Source organism: Perognathus longimembris, chromosome 21 (genome assembly GCF_023159225.1).
Source record: "Perognathus longimembris pacificus isolate PPM17 chromosome 21, ASM2315922v1, whole genome shotgun sequence".
NCBI classification, from domain to species: domain Eukaryota; kingdom Metazoa; phylum Chordata; class Mammalia; order Rodentia; family Heteromyidae; genus Perognathus; species Perognathus longimembris.
Window position 1 is genome coordinate 40808371 of NC_063181.1, and position 21834 is coordinate 40830204.

Sequence of the window (21834 nt, forward strand, 5' to 3'; positions counted from 1 at the left end):
CTCAAAGACTAGTATAAACAGTATTACAAACTGCATAATTCATATAAATTGTTTACACAGCAAGTACTTTTGATGCAAACTACTGGTTTTGCAGGATAAATGAAGGGATTGAGGAGCAGGAAGATAATCATTAGGAATCAAGAATGCACACTCTGACTTCAGAACTCTCATTCATTAGAATGGATGAGTGGCAGAAAGCATTTGTGTTTGTAAACAGGGACTTCTTGGTTCTGAATGCTTTAGCATTCTGTTCCATAGGACACCATACTAATATTGACTAATATGTCAATACTAATATTGAGAGTATGGCCATACCTTTATAGAGATTATTGGGCTCCTTAATAGAAACTACCTAGAAATAGTAAGTACTGCAGGACAAGGAAGAATTCTGAAATTTAAATTGGAGTTGAATCCATCGCATTTAAAACTTTTTTCTATGTATCACTAAGAGATAATCACATGGTTTCTTCTTCACCTGTTTCACCTGCTTCTTACAGACTTCTTACCTGACTACCTCCTATTTACCCTCTGGTTAGGTAATACTCATTCTTAAAGTGTGACACCCTAAATGAGGCACTATCGAAATATGAACTGATCTAAATCAGTCTGTCAGTTATGCACAGTCAAAGTTCTGACATGTCTTGCCATTTGCAGCTTCTTCCAAATAAGATTCTATGAATTCTAGATCTACTACATGAATAGACAGGAATAATAACTGATGTTTGTCCAAAGACACAGTCATCTTTAGGAAGAAACTTCTGGCATTTGAAAATTTACAGAATTTATTTAGAAAATAAGTATTCAACTGTTTTAAATGGAAAATTATTTTTAGGTAAGAATATAAAGATTTTCTTTATTCTAATTGTACATATTAAGAAGAAAAAAAGAGGAGAAAAGCACAGAACAGGAATCCCAAAGGGTAACCTTTGTGAGAATAGAATTCTGAATGCCAACTTAATTCAATTTTAACTTAACATTATCACTGTAGAAACTCTAAGGGGATTCTCCAGTAGCAGCAATTTGCATTTCTCTTTTCCAGCCTCAGCTTTCCAGAATCAGCAAAAGAACTAAACTGTGTGAATGGAAATGAGTGTCTAGAGTACTTTCATAGAGGTCCTATGAGGGTGAGGTGGAGTGTTAGTTTTTCACTGCTTAAATGAGAAACAGCTAGTAGACTTTAGGGAAACAATTTCTTGGTTTGATAGTAACCTACTTCATAGCTTGAAAAAAATGTTCACACATTACCCAGGTGCATGTGAATCCCTTTCTATAATCAATATTTACAATCTTAGGTTTTCATAGCAAAGCCTCAAAGATTTTAAGTAATGTATGTACACTAAGTAGATGACTTAATGAAAGAGGAAACAAGTTGTTTGTACTGACTGGAACTTAAAGATTACATAGGAAGGAAGCCTTCTATGGTAGACTGGGCAGATCACTAAGTAGACTTTTAACTGTAAACTAGGGGATTGGGAAATGGCTTTAACTCATTTGAGTGTGGTTAAGATCTCTAGGACTTTGGAAACACTCAGCCAAATCTAGGTTCCTTCACAGTTCTTGATGAAGTGCTTGCTGTTTCTCGATTTACACATACGAATGGAGCAGTCAAAGGATGCCAGAACAGAGCTAATTCTATTTCCTGTCCACAGCCTTCTTTTCCAGTTCTAACCAGGTATTGAGCCCTTTCTGAAAACAGGAGATTATTTTAATGGATGTTTTGATGATAATCAAAGTTAAGCATACCTGTATGATAACAATAAAAATTTTTTAAAAAGTTAAGCATGCATGATATTACTACTAAAAATTAAAGCATCTTTACAGAAGAAAAATTAATACATGAAGGACTATACATTTAGAGTTAAGTCTTCTAAATTTACTAGTTTGGCTTCTAAAATATATACTTCAAGTGACTATGCATGTTATTTATAGCATGTTTAAAAAGTTTTACTACTGATGCCATTCTTAAAAGAAAAACATTTCCTACCAGTTATTGAAAACATACTTTTAAAAGGTATAATATGAAGATGATATTTTTTTAGAAATTTCCTTTTGTAACTCACATTTAATTAAATGGAATACCCCAATGGAAACGTGCGGGAGGTGGAGAGGGAGGGATAAGGAAAGAGGAGAGGGGAAAGGAGGAGTGAGGGGTAGGTTTCATGAAGTATTATTAACTTCTTCATAATTAAAATGACAGTGACATGAAAGTAGCAAGGGGGTACTGACAGAACGTTTGTGTCTTCCCCCAAGTTCCTTGTTGAAAACATTCTCCAGTATAATGGCATATGGAGACAGGGTCCTTGGGAGGTAATAAGGTTTCAGTATGGTCATGGAGGTAGGGACTGAATGACGGGATTTGTGTCCTTGTAAAGCAGTCTGGAAGAGAACCTTCACTAACAGTCAAACATGCTGGTACCTTGATTTGGGGATTTCCCAGTCTTGAAAACAGTGAGAAATAAGATTTTTGTTGCTTAAGCCACCCTACCAATGGCATGGCGGTGCAAGGTGGCGAAGACACCAGGGAATTGGCACAAAACAAGAATTTAATAGTTCATGTTGTAGTCAAACAACTATATTTATTAATTACTTGAAAATTATATACCATTCTAGAATTCTTAAAATTCATAACCAGATCTTCATTTTTTTCTTTGTTATTTTTGAGGCTGAAAGCCTTTCTTGAAACTAGACTTTCTTTCACTTAAGCCAAGGTGTTATATACAGAGAGGTTCATTCTTAAAAGGATTTAAGAACCTTTGCAGAGTACTAATATCAACTGTTATTAGTCTGCTGAAAAGACAGTACCAAATCATTATCACTGAAGGCTATTTCTAGCTCTGCATCATGTAATATTTGATACATGAAAACATGTGGAAGATAAAGCATAATGAAACACCCACCTACCACCCCATTCAACTGCTAATTAGGGACTTAGGCAGCATCCAAACCTTCCTTAAATGTTTCTTAATGTACTCTGCAACTGTGATCTACCTTGTTAAGACAAAAGTTTGGAAAAAACCAACAACACTTTAAACTCAGATTGTAACTTTTTTGAGGGTGTGTGCTGGTCACCTGGGGCTTGAACTCAGGGCCTGGGCACTGCCCTGAGCTTTTTGTGCTCAAAGCTAGCACTCTTACCACTCGAGCCAAAGTTCTACTTCTGGCTTTTTGGTGGTTAACTGGAGGTAAGAGTCTTCTGGACCTTACTGCCCAGGCTGCCTTTGAACTCTGATCCTCAGATCTCAGCCTCTGGGTAGTTAAGATTACAGGTGTGAGCCACCAGCACCTGGCTGAGTTTGTAACAATCTTAAAGCAAATGGGTGTCACTTGTATAAGATTGTAATGGTCAATCAAAGAATTCACCAATGACTTAGTACTCATTTTCTTCCTGCCACTCAACTGGTCTACTGTGGAAACCTTCAAGCAATCTGTGCTTCTGGATATGAATGCAGGAGAATTCAAATCTAATAGGAGGGGGGCTAAATACAGGTAAAATGGACAACCAAGTTTCACCATCTGCTTTCTAACTGCAAGTCCCCTTCCACTCCAGTCATTTCTCAGCCAGAAACAGCCTAGTGGGCAGGGGCACTAATTACCACATCAGTAGAAATGTCATGCTTGACAAAACATTGTTTTAGTGGCAGTAATTCCTGAATGAAAAAAAATTTAAAAGTTTTCAAATCCTTATTGTTACAAAGTGAATATACATACAGAAGCATAAAGATTTCATATGGTATATCTCAACATAAGTAGGCAAAGAAAATTACACTAAGGGATTTCTGCATTATAGTATGATAAGATATATTCTACAAAAGTGATTTGATTAGATATGTAGTGAAACATGAAGACCTTGAAGAGTCCCCTGATGGACTTTACTTCACTTTGACCTGCTCGTCATCCCAAGTAACGTCTGAACTGTATACAAGCCATTAAAAACTGGAAGCTTAACAACAACAAAAAAGCACGACTTTTTAATCTAGCAAATTTTGGTAAGAACAAGGAAGATAACAATAGCCGTAAAGGCCAAGAAAATAGACCTTTTTCCAGACATGGTAAGTGTTCTGTCCAGTGTGATGCTACTGGTTATTACCACTAAGTCAGCTCACAGCTAAATGACAAAATACACTATAGGCTTGGGACGCTAGAACCGAAAGAAACCTCGCAAGGGCCAATGCCTTCACATTTTGGCTTTTAAAAAAAGATACAATATATAGTTAATAAGAATTAACATCTGGTCTTCTAGATTCGGGTTCTTGTTTTCCCCTGTAACATCGTGATTTCAAAAGACACACTAAGGGAAGGGAGAGGAAGCAAACAACAAACTTTAAGATACAATTTGAAAATAAGTGGCTATATCTTAGTAAGTGAAAATAGGTGGTAACTATTTAGAAATCCTCACCCATCCTTTAAGGTAGCGATGGAAAAATTACTCAGTAATCTACCTGAAAAAAAGATGCACTCTTTCTTGTTTATGATCAAGCACCGAGTCTTTTTCTTATAGTCAGGTATTTCAATTGCTTATTGCTATCTATCCACTATCCAGATAGTGGTGTATTCCCCAGGAAGTTCTGCTCTACGCGGCGTGAGCTAGTGTGCGAGGATGGTGACGTCACCTGGAGGTTGGACTCAGATGAGGCTACAGTGTCTGTGAGGTCTAGACACTTGGAATCGTTTACAAGCTTGACTGGGTGCTCAGGAGAGCTGGCTGGCTAGAGGCTGCTCAGTTCTTCTCCAAATGGATCTTACTAGACAGTTGCTTAGGCTGCCGGTGGCTGGGTACCCGTAGCTGCCAAGCCAATCCAGGACGTGTCTGGAATGGATACACATTATTCCACCTTATTTTATTCATCTAATCAGTCCCAGGTTAAGACCAGAGTAAGAGTGGGAGGGAATTCATTAGATGAGGGCTTGAGTAATAAGAAGCACGGATCACTGAGGGGACTCACAGTAACGATATACCATGTAACGATAGTTAAGTCCTCTCCAAGATGTTATTTAGAGAAGTTGTAAGAGAGGGAGCTGTTGATCAAAGAACAATGAGAAATTCTATTCCAATGTATATAATCCTAAAACTTAAACATAGGTAGAAAAAATTACAACAATCTTGTATCTTTCCTGTGCCTCACTGGGTGTTTTCAAATGGATACTGTGGCGTTATTTTCAGCCAATGTTAATTTTTTAATGTAATATGTGGGTTTTACCCCACTTTACAAAGGCCTCAACTTAGTATCTTGTGATTGCTAGGCAGGCGCTCTGTCACTTGAGCTACAACCTCAGCCTTTGGCGTTTATTCTTTTTAATAGAATAGGGTCATACGTTTATACCCAGGCCAGCCTAGACTGTGATCTTCCTGATTACACATTCTGAGAGGCTGGGGTGACAGCGGCACGACACCACACCCCGCTTTCATTGGCTGAGATGGAGTCTTGTGAGCTTTTTGCCCGAGTTGTCTTCAAATTATGATCTTCTCGACTGCTGTCTCCCAAGTGGCTGAGATTACCAGGCATCAGCCACCACATCCAGCAGATATGCTTATTTCTTTTTGGAAAACATGACGAAACATTTTGTTCCTAACTTCTTCACTAAAGCAAGGGCTATCACTTGAGCCACAGCTCTACTTCTTGGCTCTCAAAAAATTGGTTAATTGGTGATAGGAGTCTCCTGAAGTTTTCATTGACCCTCAATTCTCAGATCAGCCTTCTGAGTAGCTAGAATAATAGATGTGAACCACTTGGGGTCTGGCAATAGATCCCAAAAACATTTCTGAGTGTGTAAGCTGCTAATTTAAAGTTAGTGGTTAAATATGATTTTGATTAGGAAGAAGAGAAGGTTAAGCTACAAAAGGAATCAATTCACTTACATGCTTTGTAGATTTGATAACCTACAGCTTATTTTATTTGAAATTATATATGTATATAGTTTTGTTTTTTGCCAGTCCTGGGCCTTGGACTCAGGGACTGAGCACTGTCCCTGGCTTCTTTTTGCTCAAGGCTAGCACTCTACCACTTGAGCCAGAGGGCCACTTCTGGCCGTTTTCTATATATGTGGAGCTGGGGAATTGAACCCAGGGCAAGCACTCTTGCCACGAGGCCATATCCCCAGCTGAAATTATATTTCCTTTCCACTGCATTATGTATAACCATAAACTTCATGTATTTTATGCAATAACTACAAATTGCTCAATATCTTCTTGTAAAATTTTTTTTTCTTTATGAAATAAACTTTAATATTTGTTAAACACATATTCAAGATGTATAAAAAAGTCACACCTTTGTAGCTTATTTTATTCAAATATTACCTGGAAATAAATGTCGATAAGAAGGACAATTTAAATAAAGATGCAAGAAACAATGATGTATCTGGCTAGTCCAAACATACTCAAAAGTAACTCAAACAAGTTATCAAAGCAGTAAAGCTCTGGGTTGGGAATATGGCCTAGTGGCAAGAGCGCTTGCCTCATATACATGAAGCCCTGGGTTCGATTCCCCAGCACCACATATATAGAAAATAGCCAGAAGTGGCGCTGTGGCTCAAGTGGCAGAGTGCTAGCCTTGAGCAAAAAAGAAGCCAGGGACAGTGCTCAGACCCTGAGTCCAAGGCCCAGGACTGGCAAAACAAAAAACAAAACAAAGCAGTAAAGCTCTAATTTACTGAGGTTCTACTATGTTCCAGGACTACAAGCAAGGCACGCTGGTCAGGTCACTTCCCCTATCACGTGTTCTGTGCAGTGGATGTGCTATCCTCACTCAAAAATGGGTAAACTCAACATTCGAAAGCCACTGTTACCCACTTGGAAAGTGGGAGGGCCAGCAACAGAAACCAGCCTTCTGACCTTATAATCCATTTGCTCCTTCAAGTATAACACACAGTTTATTCATGATGTCTTCAAGGTATGACATAAAATTCTACTTTATGTCTCACTGATCTCCATGTCAAAGTAGCTTTTAAATACCACTTTTCTCTGCTTCCAATCATACTCATTATTATTTCATGGAACCAAACATTTGCACAGTAGAAATCTGACATTTTAAAGCAAGCTTTCAGTTAATTTTTCTGAATTAAATCATGTTTTTCCAATTGACTGTTTGTCTAAATTTGAGATCGCTTTAGAAAAGCATATAATCTACTGCTTTAAAAAAAAAAGATCTAAAATCTTCTCACCTTCACCCTATATTTTAAAACTGCATAAACAATAGATTATATCTTTTTTTAGACAATGTCTTAATCATTCTGTCAATTAATGAGCTCATTGTAAGCAAGTATCATTAGCCATACATTTATTTATCTCCCCTGATATTTAGAATGACCTATACATGATTGGTATTAATTTTGTTGAATAAAAACAAATGAAAAGGAGCAAAAACAAACTTGAAATATCAGAAATTACATGGAATTATTTAAAAAGCAGCACCAATCAAGTATTATTATCACTATCTGGTAAGATATAATCAAAGCAATAGAAGGCATAGGAGTGTATATAAAGGTACATATTCTTCTCATTGAGGAGCCACATATACAGTTATCCAACTTCCCATCTAGTCCAGACATTTGTTTGGGAAGGAACTAAAGAATGCAACGAAAAAGGAGTAACACACAGAAGAACAAAAAAGAACTCTCAAGAGGGCTGAATGTTAGAATAAATTTGAGATATGTTCAAATATTTTCATAAAGTATACTTATAAAAATACTAAAAACAAGAGAACATTACCACCCAAAATTTAGAAATCAAAAGGACCCAACATTTGTTAATTTCTAATAAAACATCTAACACTGATAGAAACTAAGATAGAAGTAAAGTGGCCTAGAAGGAAAATAGGCTGGTTCTAGAGTTCTGATGGTCTCCACTACAACGAGGAGTTGTGGGATGTAAAATCTGACTATAATGGACAGGAGATTGAAGACAGAATAAATTATATATAGGCAGCTGTATTTCTGAAGTAGTCATCATTAAAAACATGAATATAATTGTATGAAGATGGCTTTTTAGAATAAAATATTTCTTAAAATTCTTTGCCTTTGTTGGCTTTTTTTAAAAGGGGAAAAACGAACTATCTAGAATAGCCAAACTGAAATTTTGATTTACATGCAAAATGCTAAATCAAATTTGTAGTTTCAAGTGAGGTCCTTTACTATGTACAACAAACGAGACCAAAATGGAGTGATTTGTGCTAGAGTTCCATGCCAACAAACTTGAACTGAATTCTTTATCTGACCTTCTGTGAAATCAGGGTCAAAAGAATGATAGCCAAATCCCAAGTAGACCACTTCCAGTTAGCACAAAACCTTTACAATATGAGTAACTTGGACATGATCAATCCACTTTTTGTTCTGTCTTCCTTCACCTCAGCTAAGCAGAAGATTCTATTTTTGTAGAATGAGGTGTTTTACAATTCTAGAATCACAAAATCCCATTTAAAATTCAACTTAAGCTTTATTTTTGAGACAGGGTTTGCTACGTAGCCCAGGTTGGCCTCAAATTCCAGATCGCCTACCTCAGTCTCCCAAGTGTGGAGATGAGAGGCAGGCATTGTGAGGCCGGCTCCAAGCACTAAAAGCACAATATGAAGCATAGGAAACCTTGTAGCTAGCTCACTATTTTTAGGATTCTATAGGCTGCAAAAACAAATGTCTGTGGTAAATCAAAATGTCAACCACCTATATATTATGGAATTAGACAGTCACCAATTCACAGCACAGAGCTACAAATCTATTTACACTCTCATTGTACAATCCCACACATTACATTAAAAAGGAACACTAAATTCTCAAACCCCTACACGTTTCAAAGTAAATTCTCCACCTACAAAGCACTCTATGAGGAACATTTGTTTTATCCAAAACCGCTACTGAATTAACATTTCCATAGGCTTTTTGAGTTTACAAATCAAGACTTGTAGTACAAATCAAGAGAACATAATTCAGTTAAACAGTAAAACAGTCCTTTGGAACACTTCTAAAAAAGAATGAGGTCTTATGTTCTAAAATAAAAGTCAAGAAATAAAACTATATTTGCTTGACTCTAGATAAAACAGTACCTTGATTCTCTCATAAATATGACACCTGAATTCCTCATTCTAGCTAAGCATCTGGAAATACCTGAAAATATACTAAATATCTGTAATAGACACTTGTAAGTCAGCAGCTAGATGTGCTTACCTATTTTCCTGACACTATCATCAAGAAAGCAAAAGATGGTGTCTATTTCTGAAAACATTTATGTTTAGTTTTGCTGCAAGTAGACTGAACAATAATTAACCTGTGCCAGAAAAGAGGATAAACTCTAAACAGAAATGTTACTCTATCTAAAATATGGCATTTTACCTAAGTTATATGTATACAGATAACAACTGTAAATGACTCCATATGATACATGCATAGCACTAAAATCTAATAAATGTGAGTCTAATTTTCTTTTCCTATCTAATTTAAAAACTGAAAATCGAGAGTGTAAAAGTATGTTTTGGGAGATCATTACTTTATTTATACATCAGTAACCTTCCAGTATGTTCTTTAAAATGCTCTACACATTAAAATATACAGTACTCCTGCATGTTAGTTATTAAATTAATAAAATAAAATAACATAAAGTAATAGTAACAGAAAACATAAAATCTTCCCATTTCCACACTTCGGATTTCTAGTTAACAAAGAATGGAGCTATGTTTCTCACTCAGGGAATAAAATTATGTTTATAATAGAACAACAGAGCTGTAGCATAAGCTGTTGCTACATGCAAAGTGCCATGCTTGGTCCTGATCAAAATACTAAGACAACAGAACAGAAGAAAAAAAAACATGTATGAATAACTACAGTGTATGGAAGCCTTTGCAAATGTTACAGACAAGCAGCTGCAGAATTTAAGTGAAAAATATAGTGGTTCCTCCTTTGAGGAAAAGGAGGAACATACCTGTATAGGGAAGAAAGCAAGCAGAACAGATGACTTATTAAGAATCAGTGATTATGCTACTTCATCAAGATTTTCTTTCTACACTAGAAATGAAACTGTCGGGGTGCAAGAGTAAGAATGGGAGAATAAGCTCCTGCTATGGTAATTTCACACAAATTCAACAGTATTTAAATGGCTATGGAAAACTGAAGTACGCTAGGCATTAAAAGATGTGTCTAAACACTAGCACTGCACTAATCACAGATGAGAAGGCCCTTTTGACACAAAGATAGAAATTACTTCACCTCCTAGGATCCAAATAAAATATGAATCTTCAAGTGCCCATATGAGTTTGAACCCCTAAAGCAACTTCAAAATAAAAGGAAAATGAGCAGTTACCACTTAAAAACACTTCCCTCAAGTCAGAAACGGTACCGAGTAAATCTCCCCTGGTTTACAGAGGCACGGAAGACTCTGTTTTTCAGTCTATTAGGTAAATCACCGCAAAACTTTGCAGTCAATTACCAAAGGATGTAAAGGGTCTCACTTGAATGTATATTCAAGAAGAACGAAGCAGATGATGCTACAAAATGCACATTTAATAAATTACCTCATATGTATGACAAGCGTTCAAAAATGTACATTTCTCTTAATCTATTTTCTTTCAATATTACAATTAAAACCTAGCAAATAAAAATTAAAAAGCAAAGCTGTTACATACATCTAAAATCATTAATATTTTCTTAGCTTTAATAAAATAAGTACTAATATCTAGGAAACCAATTTGCTAAATATTAAGAAATCACGAAGATGAATAAATATACATATTTTCAATCTCCACTATTATACACAGAAAATGTGTGCTAATTTTAGTCCCTGGCAAAGCTGTAACTTTCAGTGTCTGACATTTAAGAGAAAATCTTACTTAAGATCCATGCTTTACATGCTCTATGAACATGTCACAACTGCCAATGACAGAGCTGGATTTCATTTGACAGGAAAAGGATGCTAGTAAAAGTACACTATGTGTATGTATATGAATAGAGATATGAGTACACACATACTTGCCTACTTCAAAAATTTCAAAATAAAGCAAGAAATGATTGGAGGAGATTAGATTTGAAAGAACTTACCTTTCGCCCGTCACTTGCATGGCAATTCACATTTAGAGGAGTCAGTAAAGCCATTAGTTTTTCTTCATTACCGCTCCTATAAAAAGGCAGTAAGTCAATTTCTATAAAATTACAGAGCTTCTTATACTTATTTGCAGGTATTTTTTCACAAAAGGGTAGAAATAGGGTTTTGTTTTATTATGTGAATCAAAATGAATCTCTTAACAGCATTCAATTAATATAATTCCTGCTATTCATTATGTAGTGGTATGTCTTAGATAACGTAGCTTTCTTTATTTTTAAAGATTATAATAAACTTTATTCTGACTAATGATTTAAAACACTGCAGTTAAAAGATACAATTTGTTAGTTAAATTATACATAGCCAGGAACAACACCAAAAAATGAGATGAGGATTTTAACATTTACTTTTATATCCTTCATTAAGCTTTGCTAGAAAATCTTCAGACTCAAAGGAAGACAGGATTTAAACATTCCAAGAATATCACTGAAGCTTGCCAACTAAGATTTGTAGGTCCATTAAGAAATGTTCTAAACAAAATTAACCATGTAATAAATATCATCTAGTGCAAGATACTGTCCTATTCACTAACCATGTAAAATATACAAATAGTTAGAATACACGTCTATCCACATTATTGCCTAAAATCCCAGCAAGACAATAACACGTTATAATTTTCACAGTCCTCCACCTGCCCGCCCCGTTTTCTCTCTTAAATGCATTATACTCACTTAAAAATGAATGGAATCACTTACCTAGCTGCTTCTAGGAGTTCGTCTTTCTTGTATTCACCTAGATGATTGCAAAATATCATGCTGTTAGCATTTGGCAGAAGACAGATGAAGAAATGCAGTAGGCAGCAAATAGAGAATTAAACAGGGAAGAAGAGCAAAAGCGAGTCCACGCCCCGCTGGGTGATGGAGTCGTGGCGTTGGCCAGCTTGGGAAGGCAGGCAGCATCACCAGTGCCTTGGAGACGGGCAGCAAATTGACGCAGCTTCTTGGCCAATCCTCAGATGAAACAGCTTTCTTCAGACAACCAATGAATGCTAAATCTCGTGTCCAGAAACACATTCCCTCTGATAACAGCACGCCAGCTGAAGACAATGTCCCCTCCCCCCTCTTCTATTCAGGCTGTCACAGTAAACTTGCGAAGCATAATACACCCTGAGACAAAAGCAAAATAATGTGGCTCTTTAAAGGTATAAATTACTAGACTTTAAAAAAAAAAAAAAAGACAAAACCCCAAACCCCTCACTTCTATTTGTAACGACAGGGAAAGTTCTTCTTCTTCTTTTTTTTTTAAAATTAGCATCGTTGAGCTTTCTACCAGGAGAAAATGCAAATATCAGAACCACGAAGCCCCTGCCTCACGAGGCAAGGTCTGTAGACTAGAAATACGTGAACTACGTACCAAATGCCACGAACCTCTTGGAGGCAGCGCTCCAAAACCAAAACAGGGAATGTATTCTTAAATGGCAGTAATGCACTAATGTGTATCAAGCCTTTATACTTTATTAATCTTCAACAGAAAATCTGACAAATCAATTCTTAAAAATAGTTTTTGAAGCAAGTTAAGGTCTCTAAGAATGAGCAGATACTCAATTATTGTGATATGGATAATTTTCCTCTGTATAAATTTTACAAGGGATTTTCAAACTATATCACAGGCTAAAACTACAAATATAATTAAAAATACATAGTAACATGTTTCTTAGAATATTTAAGAGCTAACAAAGTTTGTTTTGCAAGCAAGTGCAATTGAAGGACATAGAATCTTAATAATACACTGTTCATTCACTAAATAAAAAGAACAGCCAGGCCTATGATTCAGCTACAATAAACTGACTCAGTTTGCTATATCATAATTACACAGTGTTTTAACAAATCATTATATGTATACAAATAATAAGTATATAGCAATATTTTAAATGGAAAGGATCTAATATGAAGTAACTAAATTATTTTAAATACTAATTCCATCACACTCTCTACTTTGCTATAAGAATACAATATACTGATGCAAATACAATAATAATGCCTCAGGACCACAAAGCACATGTTTGAAGTCTGTCATCTTTTATTAGGAGATATTTTTTAGCCTCTTAGATTAAGACTAGGTTAAAATCTACAAAGTATAACCATGTTACTTTCAGACAAGGAAGCAGTTCAATGTCTATTCTTCCCTAACTGGAAATATTATATTCCAATAAAGCCACATGTTTCCTAATATAAACAATAGCGAGAATGTTCAATTTCATGATCACAGAATTAATCATTCCAATTTTCCACAAACATATTCCATGTTCTTTAACAGTATAAAAACAGTATGATTATATCCTCTAGCCAATAAGTCTCAAAACTAAAGATGTATATACCTTTATTAAACATTTTAGGTAGTTATATGGAAAGTAAATGTTTTAGGTAAGAACATAGACGGTAGAGTCACTAAGTCCCTTGTGAGGAAAATAGCAAAGCCTCCCTTAAATTTATTTGCCTGAGGAATCAAGACCTAAGCAAATGACATTACAGAATATATTCATAATAATCAAGGAAATGGGGGAAAAAAAGAATATATTCATAAAAGTCACTCATTCATCTGAAAAGCCTATATGCCAGATTAAGAGATAAGACCTTAGCAATATTTTAATGAAAATGATATAAGTAAATGTATGATTACAGTATGGTTATACTATTATATATTATGATTACATGGTTATGAAAAATCTTACAAAATATTATGGGTTTACTGGCTAGTCTAAGTGGGAATAATAAGAGGCAGGCTAGTTATGATTAAGGAAGCCTTCCTAGAGGAGGAGAAACCAGAGCAGAGTGTCAAAGCAAGAAGAGGTGATTTTTAGGTGAATAGAGTACGGGTGAAGGAAGCAACCATGCAGATAGAAATGCAAAGGGAAATGGTACTTCTAAAATACCAAATATGAATCAGAGAACCCCTGCAGGGCGATGAGTAAGGATGAGGTACAACATAAATGAAAGGATCATGAATGATTCCCTAGGCTGAGAAATCTGCACTTGCTTCTGGAAGCAGTAATGCTGAAATATTCTACAAGGGGATGGGGAGACAAAGTACATTTAAACATCTGCAAGGTTTGTGAGCATATACAATACAAGCTTCTCTTGGACAGGAAAGGAGGAGAACAGGAGGGGGGAGGGGTAGAAGGAAGGGAGAGGGGAGGGAGAGGGAGAACAGAGACAGAGTTAGAGAGCTGAACTGTGACATCAACAGCAACTATACTGTGCAATAAATATACATTCCTTGACATTCAGTAAAAACATACTAACACTGTGAACAGGAAGTGACCATGATTGAAATTTCAGTCACAGTGAAACATGACTCCAATGAGCTAGGTAATAAAAGGGCAAAGGAGCTGAGATCCTCAAAGTTCAAATCAGTCTCTATACACTTCTCTCATGCATAGCTTATTGATATTTTCACCTAAAGTCACATTTCTGCAAAATGTTATTCCTTCTCAAATAAGCTGATAATAAGCTAAAGCTTTCAAAAGGAAATAAAATATAACTACATCCAACTGAGCCAGACATGGGTATTACAAATGACTTTTTACTCTCACTGTTACAGATTCTAGTGCCATAATCAGCTTTTCTGCAATACATCCCAGCATCCACTATCTGGTGCCCAAGGACCACAATCCATAAACAGCTGAAGCCATTTTTCAAATGCTACCTTGCAGGAACAACTAACATAATGAATCGAGAGCCCTACATGCACTCCGACAAATCTGACCACTTCCTAACAGCCAAACCACCAGATCTGGTACATTTTAGCTGAGAAACTGAAAATATTCTGGCTGATCCCTATGGAGCATTTATATTCTCTAATAACATCTAGATAAAAAATAGCAATAGATCAGCTAGAAAGGAAACGAGGCAATTACAGTCAAGATAACAGCAACCAGAATGGAGAAAATAAATAGCTTAAATATTTTTTTTTATTAAATAAAGTGAAGTAAAAATAAGTGAGCCACAAGTTTACTTTCTGGTCTGAATTGTCACTATCATCAAATAATAATACACATAATGATACACACAGATTAATGTTTAAAAAGCCATGTTGTCACCCTGCAATGGCTCATGACTATAATCTTAGCTCCTGAGGAGGCTGAGATCTGAGGACCATGGTTCAATGCCAGCCCAGGCAGGAAAGTCAAGGATACGCTTATCTCCAATTCCAGAAAAGCCAGAAATGGAGCTCAAGTGGTAGAGCACTAGCATTGAGTAAAAAAGCTCAGGCCAGTGCCCAGGCCCTGAGTTCAGGCAGGAAAGAAATAAAGAAAAAGAGAGAGAGAGAAAGGAGGAAAGAAAGGAAGGAAGGAAGGGAGAGGGGGAGAGAGGGTGGGGGAAGAAGGAAGGAAGAAAGGGAGGGAGGGAGGAAGGGATGAAGGAAAAAAGAAGGGCAGCTATGTTATCACCATCAATATTAGTTTCCTTTGCTATTCATTTATTTATTTATTCATTCATTTAATTCATGTGTTCATTTGTTCATCCATTCATTTATTGTGTGGGTGCTGGTCCTGGGGCTTGAACTCAGGGTCTTGGCACTGTCCCTAAGGTTTGTTTTTATTTTTCCCTTAAGGTTAGTCCTCTACCACTTGAGCCACAGATCACTTCCAGCTTTCTGGCAGTTCACTGGAGAAAAGAGTCTCACACTTCCCTCCAAATCTCAGTCCTCAGGTCTCAGTGTTCTCAACAGCAAGGACTGCAGGTGTGAGCACTGGTGCTGGTTACTGTCCATTATTTTTGAAATAGAAATAACTTCTCTATCACTTAGTGTGCAGGAAAATTGCCTTTGAATAAAAATGGGAAAAAAACTTACATAAATAGAAGTCATGATTATTGATTTCTCTCAATTGTGACAGAGTAAGTAGCTTTTGACAACTGACATGAATAAACCAGACATAGGTTTGTAAAAAGTGAGTCATAGAAGCTTTTTTGAGATGGAACAACAAGAAAAGATGATCAATACGGAATCAGATTCTCAAAGTAGTAAGGGGCTAGGACTAGGACAGAACGCTGACCTTTGTGTTCTCCGCCTTCACACCACATGGTGCACAGAGATGGAGCGCCATCTTGCTTTACAGGGAATGCAGAGATGGCAACTGGAAAATCATCCTTCTCCCTACCACCTTACCCCCAGTTTCATAATCACTCCAAGAGACCATTTACCACATAGTCCCTTACAATCAAACTGGTACCAAACAGTTAAACGGATCATCTAAGTTAAACTGAATATTCTCCACTAGTCTATCAGGCTCTGAACTAATTTGTGAGCACGAAAATCACTAAATCTAAGCTTTGGAAGAAGTGTTGTATAAGCAAGAGAGGAGAGAAAATAATAATAGCAAAAATACAATTGTTTAAAGCAAATACAATTACTTAGCTTTAAACCGCTTTAGTATAACAAGCCAAAATTTCCCATCAGAACTACTTAAAAGCATTTGAACTTTCGAATGAGCTTGTAAACACGGGCCAATGAAAAATGAATGAAGGAAGTTCAGATCTTCAAATGATCAATGCATTTTCCATTTTCTATGTGATTTAATTTCTGAACTTAAGAGATATCTCAAGGGAAGAGTTATGCAAAGACTTTAGACAAGCATCTCAATTACCAAGTTAATGTAGGGACTCTTGTATTGCTGAGTTTTGGCAACATCATAAACTTGTAATTCTGATATAGATGACTTTTTTTTGCCTGAACTGAAGTTTGAACTGTAGGCTTCACAATTGATTGGCTTGCTTGGTCAGCTGATGAGCTACTGCTTGAGCACTGCCTCTAGTCCAGCTTTTTGCTGGTTATTTGGAGTTGGAGTTTCACAGGCTTTTCTGCTCAGGCTAGCTTTGCACTGCATTCCTTCAGCTCAGTCTTGGGAGTAAAGATAATAGATTAGTAAATAGCTGGGCATGATATAAACACCTTTTCATTAAGGTGCCAGCAAATATAAGAAATTAATTGATTCTGTAGCTATAGCTTACTGAAGGAAAAAGATACTAATTTGGATAGCATATTTGTGTTTTCAACAAATAAATGTGAAACTTCAGAACCAGCTATATGATTGTGGAAAGAATTCTGCTACAACAGGAAATGATCCAATCTCAAAAATTAGAGCTCTCCTTCAAAAGCAATACTCAAACAGACTGATATCCTTTTATGCAGAAACACAAGCCCCAGGAATACTTAAATTACTGTTTTCATTCTTTCATGAGGATTTCCAGAATGGCAGGGGCAAACCATAAAACTAACAGAGCACTCAATGTCCTTTTCCTACTTCTGAATCCTATCAAGTTTTCCACTTATCTTCAAAGCTGATACCATCTGCCGGGCACCAGTAGCCCGCATCTGTAATCCTAGCTATTTAGAAGGCAGAGAACAGAAAGATGGAAGTTTAAGGACAGAGGGGGAAAAGATTTGTGAAATCTTCCTCTCAATGATGAGCTGGGTATAGTGGTATGCACTTGCCATGACAGCCATACAGAGGCTGAGATTCCAAGGACTGTGGCTCCAGGCCAGCTCAGGCAAAAAGTTTGAGAGACTTCCATCTTCACAGTAAAAGTTGAGTGGGGTGACATGTGCCTGTTATCCCAGCTATGGCAGAAAACGTAAAATAGGAGGATCAAAGTCCAGGCTCATAGAACAAAAATTAGTAAAACCCTAACTCAAAAACATCCAGAGGGGACTGGGAATGTGGCTTAGTGGTAGAGGGCTTGCCTAGCATGCATGAAGTCCTGGGTTCGATTTCTCAGCACCACATAAACAGAGAAAGCCAGAAGTGGCGCTGTGGCTCAAGTGGCAGAGTGCTAGCCTTGAGCAAAAAGAAGCCAGGGATAGTGCTCAGGCCCTGAGTCCAAGCCCTAGGACTGGCAAAACAAACAAACAAAAACAAAAGACCCCCAAAACAAAACATCCAGAACAAAATGGGCTGGGTAGATAGCTCAAGTAGCAAAGCACCTGGCCAGCAAGTACAAAGTTCAAATCCCAGTAAAAATACATACACACACACTCACATCATCAGTAAAATCTAGAATCATGGTCAAATGAAACAACACATCGTTTTTAAACAGAATAATTTAGAAATAATTTGGGGTTCTGAACAGAGTATTTTCCTGGTAGAGATCCTTTATGGATTGTATCCTATGCAGCTGACTTTTTAACTAGTTATTGCTAGCTAGTGTTAAGCATTAATTGTGTTGAATATAAGCATAATTTTAAGTTATGGTGACCAGGATTTCCATTTAAATACATGAACAGGCATAGGGAGTTCTAGTGCATACCAAACTGGACAGTCCAGACAGAACCTCAGACAAAAGAGCTAAGAACTTATTAAACCATGCAACTTCATAGAGTGATTTAAAAATGACTAAGATGCCATTCTTTATCCTAATAAACTACTTTCTACATTCTTCTTAACTCTTGAAGTTGTCACTCCCAGACTCTGTAATATAAGCTCCCCACAGCTACTGAATACCAAACAATCACTTTATCACCATGAAATACAGGGGACAACACTGGACTGAATGCATCCTTCAAATGCCGAAGGACAACTGTATAAAAATTGGAGACATGAATATAAATAAACACTGGTTTAAAAAAAAGCCATATTGTGAGCTTTATACATTCCTTAAAGTTGGATATTAGAATCTAGGAGAGGCAGGCATTCATCTAGGAAACTGTCAATGGCAGAGATGTTCTGCAAAGTATCCAGTGCATTAAAATGACCTTTTAGAGCACACCTCAGTAAAAGCCTTTGGATATATGAAAATTAAGGGGCAAGAAGCAGGGAAGGAGGAAGGAGGGAATTCACATTCTCAATAGGAGAGATGAAGAGGCCTTGTACAGAATCTGAAAGCTGAGAGATCTCAACATGACTGAAGTCATCAACTACTGTGGCAAATGGGTGGAGGAGAGCTCTGGAAGTGGATTATCAGGGTATTTTGTTTTAACTGTTGTACTCTATGTTCTAAAAAAAAAGGAGTTTACAAAAGGAAATCGTACATTTCATCCAAAATAATTTGCAATAATTTTATATTATGTACCATATCAGTGTACTTTTGAATCTAGCTGGTGCTGGTACTGAGGGCTTCAAACGCCCAGCTTTTCCTGCTCAAGGGTGGTGCTCTACCACTTGATCCATACCCCTCCTTCCAATCTTTGGCTGGTTAAGGGGGGAGAAGAATTCTACATTTGTCTGCCTTGCTGTGTCTGAACTTTGATCCTTCATTTTCACCCTCTTGAATGGGTGGGGCTGCTGGGAGGAGCCACGTGAACCAGCTCTTTATTTGCAATTCTGAAACCCAAAATGGTTTAATAATTCATTTGGGAGCAAAGCTCAACCCACTTGGTGTATAGTAGGTATCACGTTTCATTATAAAAATTATTAATGTTACACAGTTCAGCACTAGAAGGATCGCTGGGAACTTTTATAATGAAAGATAGATGAGTCTTGTCTTTTTCTTTGTTTTCCCAATACACTTATTCATTGATATAAAACTGGCATTCAGTTAACTATTTTACATATATCATTCTAGGCTTTCTTTGGGGGGGGGGGATACAGGTCCTGGGGCTTGAACTCAGGGCCTGGGCATTGTCCCTCTAACACTTAAGTCACAGCTCTACTTCTGGCTCTTGGGTGGTTAATTGGAGGTAAGAGTCTCACAGACTTTCCTGTCCAGGCTGCTTTGAACCCTGATTCCCAGCCTCCTTAGTAACTAGGATTACAGCCATGAGCCACCAGTGCCTGGCTAATTCTGTAACTTTCCATGTGTGTACACAGTTGAATGTCCGCTAATAACGCATCGAGTACTTGTTATCTCATAAGCTTTCCTCAGCTCCCCTGAAATCTCATTTCATGGCTACCATTGGTTCCATTTCTGTTCTTATACCTTTGGTGGTGGTTGTTCTGTTTTTAAATTCATTCATGTTAAATTCATTCCCTCTTCCCTCCTTCCTTCCTTGCCACCCTCCCTCCCTTTCTACCCTCCTTTTTATATTTTTGCAGTGCTGCAGATAAAACCCAGAGCAGTGAGCATGGCAGGCAAGCACTCAATCATATATCCACAGTCCCGATGTTCCCACACTTCAAATTTATGGAATGCCATCTAAATGGATTCACTGAATATTTTGAATTTAGCTTCTTTTCCTCAGTCTGTTTAAAAAAAAATCTCCTTACAGCAGAGGGCTTAGACTTGGGTGTCTGGCACTCGAGCTTGCTCATGGCTGCTGTTCTACCACTGAAGCCACACTTCCAGCACATTTTCCTGGCTAATTAGAAATCCAGTCTCAGATTTTCCTTCCCAGGCTATGGATCCTCAAGGTCTCAGTCTCTTGGGTAGCTAATAGCACAGGCATGGGCCATGGGTACTCTGCTAGGTTATTTTTCTTACTATAAATGCTTTTGAGTCTCATCCATAGTGTTAGACATAAGAGTAGTTTGTTTCTTTTTATTAAGAAATATTACATTGTATGTAAATAGCCATTTGCTAGTTAATAAACACTTGGGCCATTTCGCTTTGAGTGATTCATTTTAAACAAATCCAAACTTTCAGACAAGTTCTGAATGGACATAGGAGTTCTTTTCTCCTGGGTTAATATTCTGTAGTAGGGCTGCTGGTTTATATAATCATTTATGGATCCTAACACAAAATGATGTAAATAATCTTTTAAAAAATGCAAGAATGCTATTTGTACTTCCTGGACTTACAAATATTTCCTCAATATTTTTCTGAATAGTAAATGTTCTCATCTCTCAATTGAAGGGGGAAAAATGTGAAGGAGATCAAAGTAAAAAGAAATGGGTTAAAATCCAAAGCAATCATAATAGTTCACTTTATAGAAGAATGGCTATATTTATTAATACTACATTCAGCTGTATTGGATTTTGTTCTAATATTCTGCTATAATATTATGAAGAAAGGAACAAACTGGCTTTCTAAACATTATATCTCAAAAGCCCTCCATTTATACAGTCTTTCAGATATAATAGTGTACAAAACTGCTTCTCTTCGGGGCTGGGGATATAGCCTAGTGGCAAGAGTGCCTGCCTCGGTATACCCGAGGCCCTAGGATCGATTCCCCAGCACCACATATACAGAAAACGGCCAGAAGGGGTGCTGTGGCTCAGGTGGCAGAGTGCTAGCTAGCCTTGAGCGGGAAGAAGCCAGGGACAGTGCTCAGGCCGAGTCCAAGGCCCAGGACTGGTCAAAAAAAAAAAAAAACTGCTTCTCTTCTTTTACAGAACATTTTCTTTACTATATGTGAAATTCCCTGTGGGTGAACCCCCAATGTCTCTCGAAGCTGGAAGGCCAAGAATCATGAGACTGGAAACATGGTTCAAAGTGGTAGAGTGCCAGTCTAGAAATCTCGAGGCTTTGAATTGAATCTCTAGTACTGCCAAAAGAAGAAGAAAAAACAAGAATCATATTGTTGAATTTTAATAACTAAATTGTTAAACTATCATTTAAATGAGTTATTCCTCAATACTGAATGGCTGGCTGTGGTGATGATATCAAGTACAGCCTGCATCAACAAAATGATTGCTCCTATGATTACACAGGTCCAGAAAGAGAATTGGACACATTATTAATCTATTTTCAGTTATGCCATCAATTTTCATTAACTTGTAGTTTTGTAACATGAGATCTCTAGTCACATATTACCCAAACACATCAAATTACAAGCTCTTGGACACAAACAGGGCCAGGCTGGGAAAGGGGAACCCGGCGATCGGCAGACAGGCTGCCAGGAGCGCAGAATCCATATAGCGGGAGACCCCACGGACACAAGGC

At 37.1% G+C, this 21834-nt stretch overlaps 1 protein-coding gene across 1 annotated transcript in view; it reads right to left on the bottom strand.

Annotated features, from left to right (window-relative positions):
* Positions 1-21834, bottom strand: part of Tnks (tankyrase) — a 153311-nt gene that overhangs the window by 49293 nt on the left and 82184 nt on the right. The window contains exons 4-5 of the mRNA XM_048330906.1: positions 11773-11809; positions 11017-11092 (exon numbers count right to left, since the gene is read on the bottom strand). Of these exons, the coding sequence (XP_048186863.1) occupies positions 11017-11092; positions 11773-11809 (113 nt within the window). The remainder of the gene's footprint in view (positions 1-11016; positions 11093-11772; positions 11810-21834) is intronic.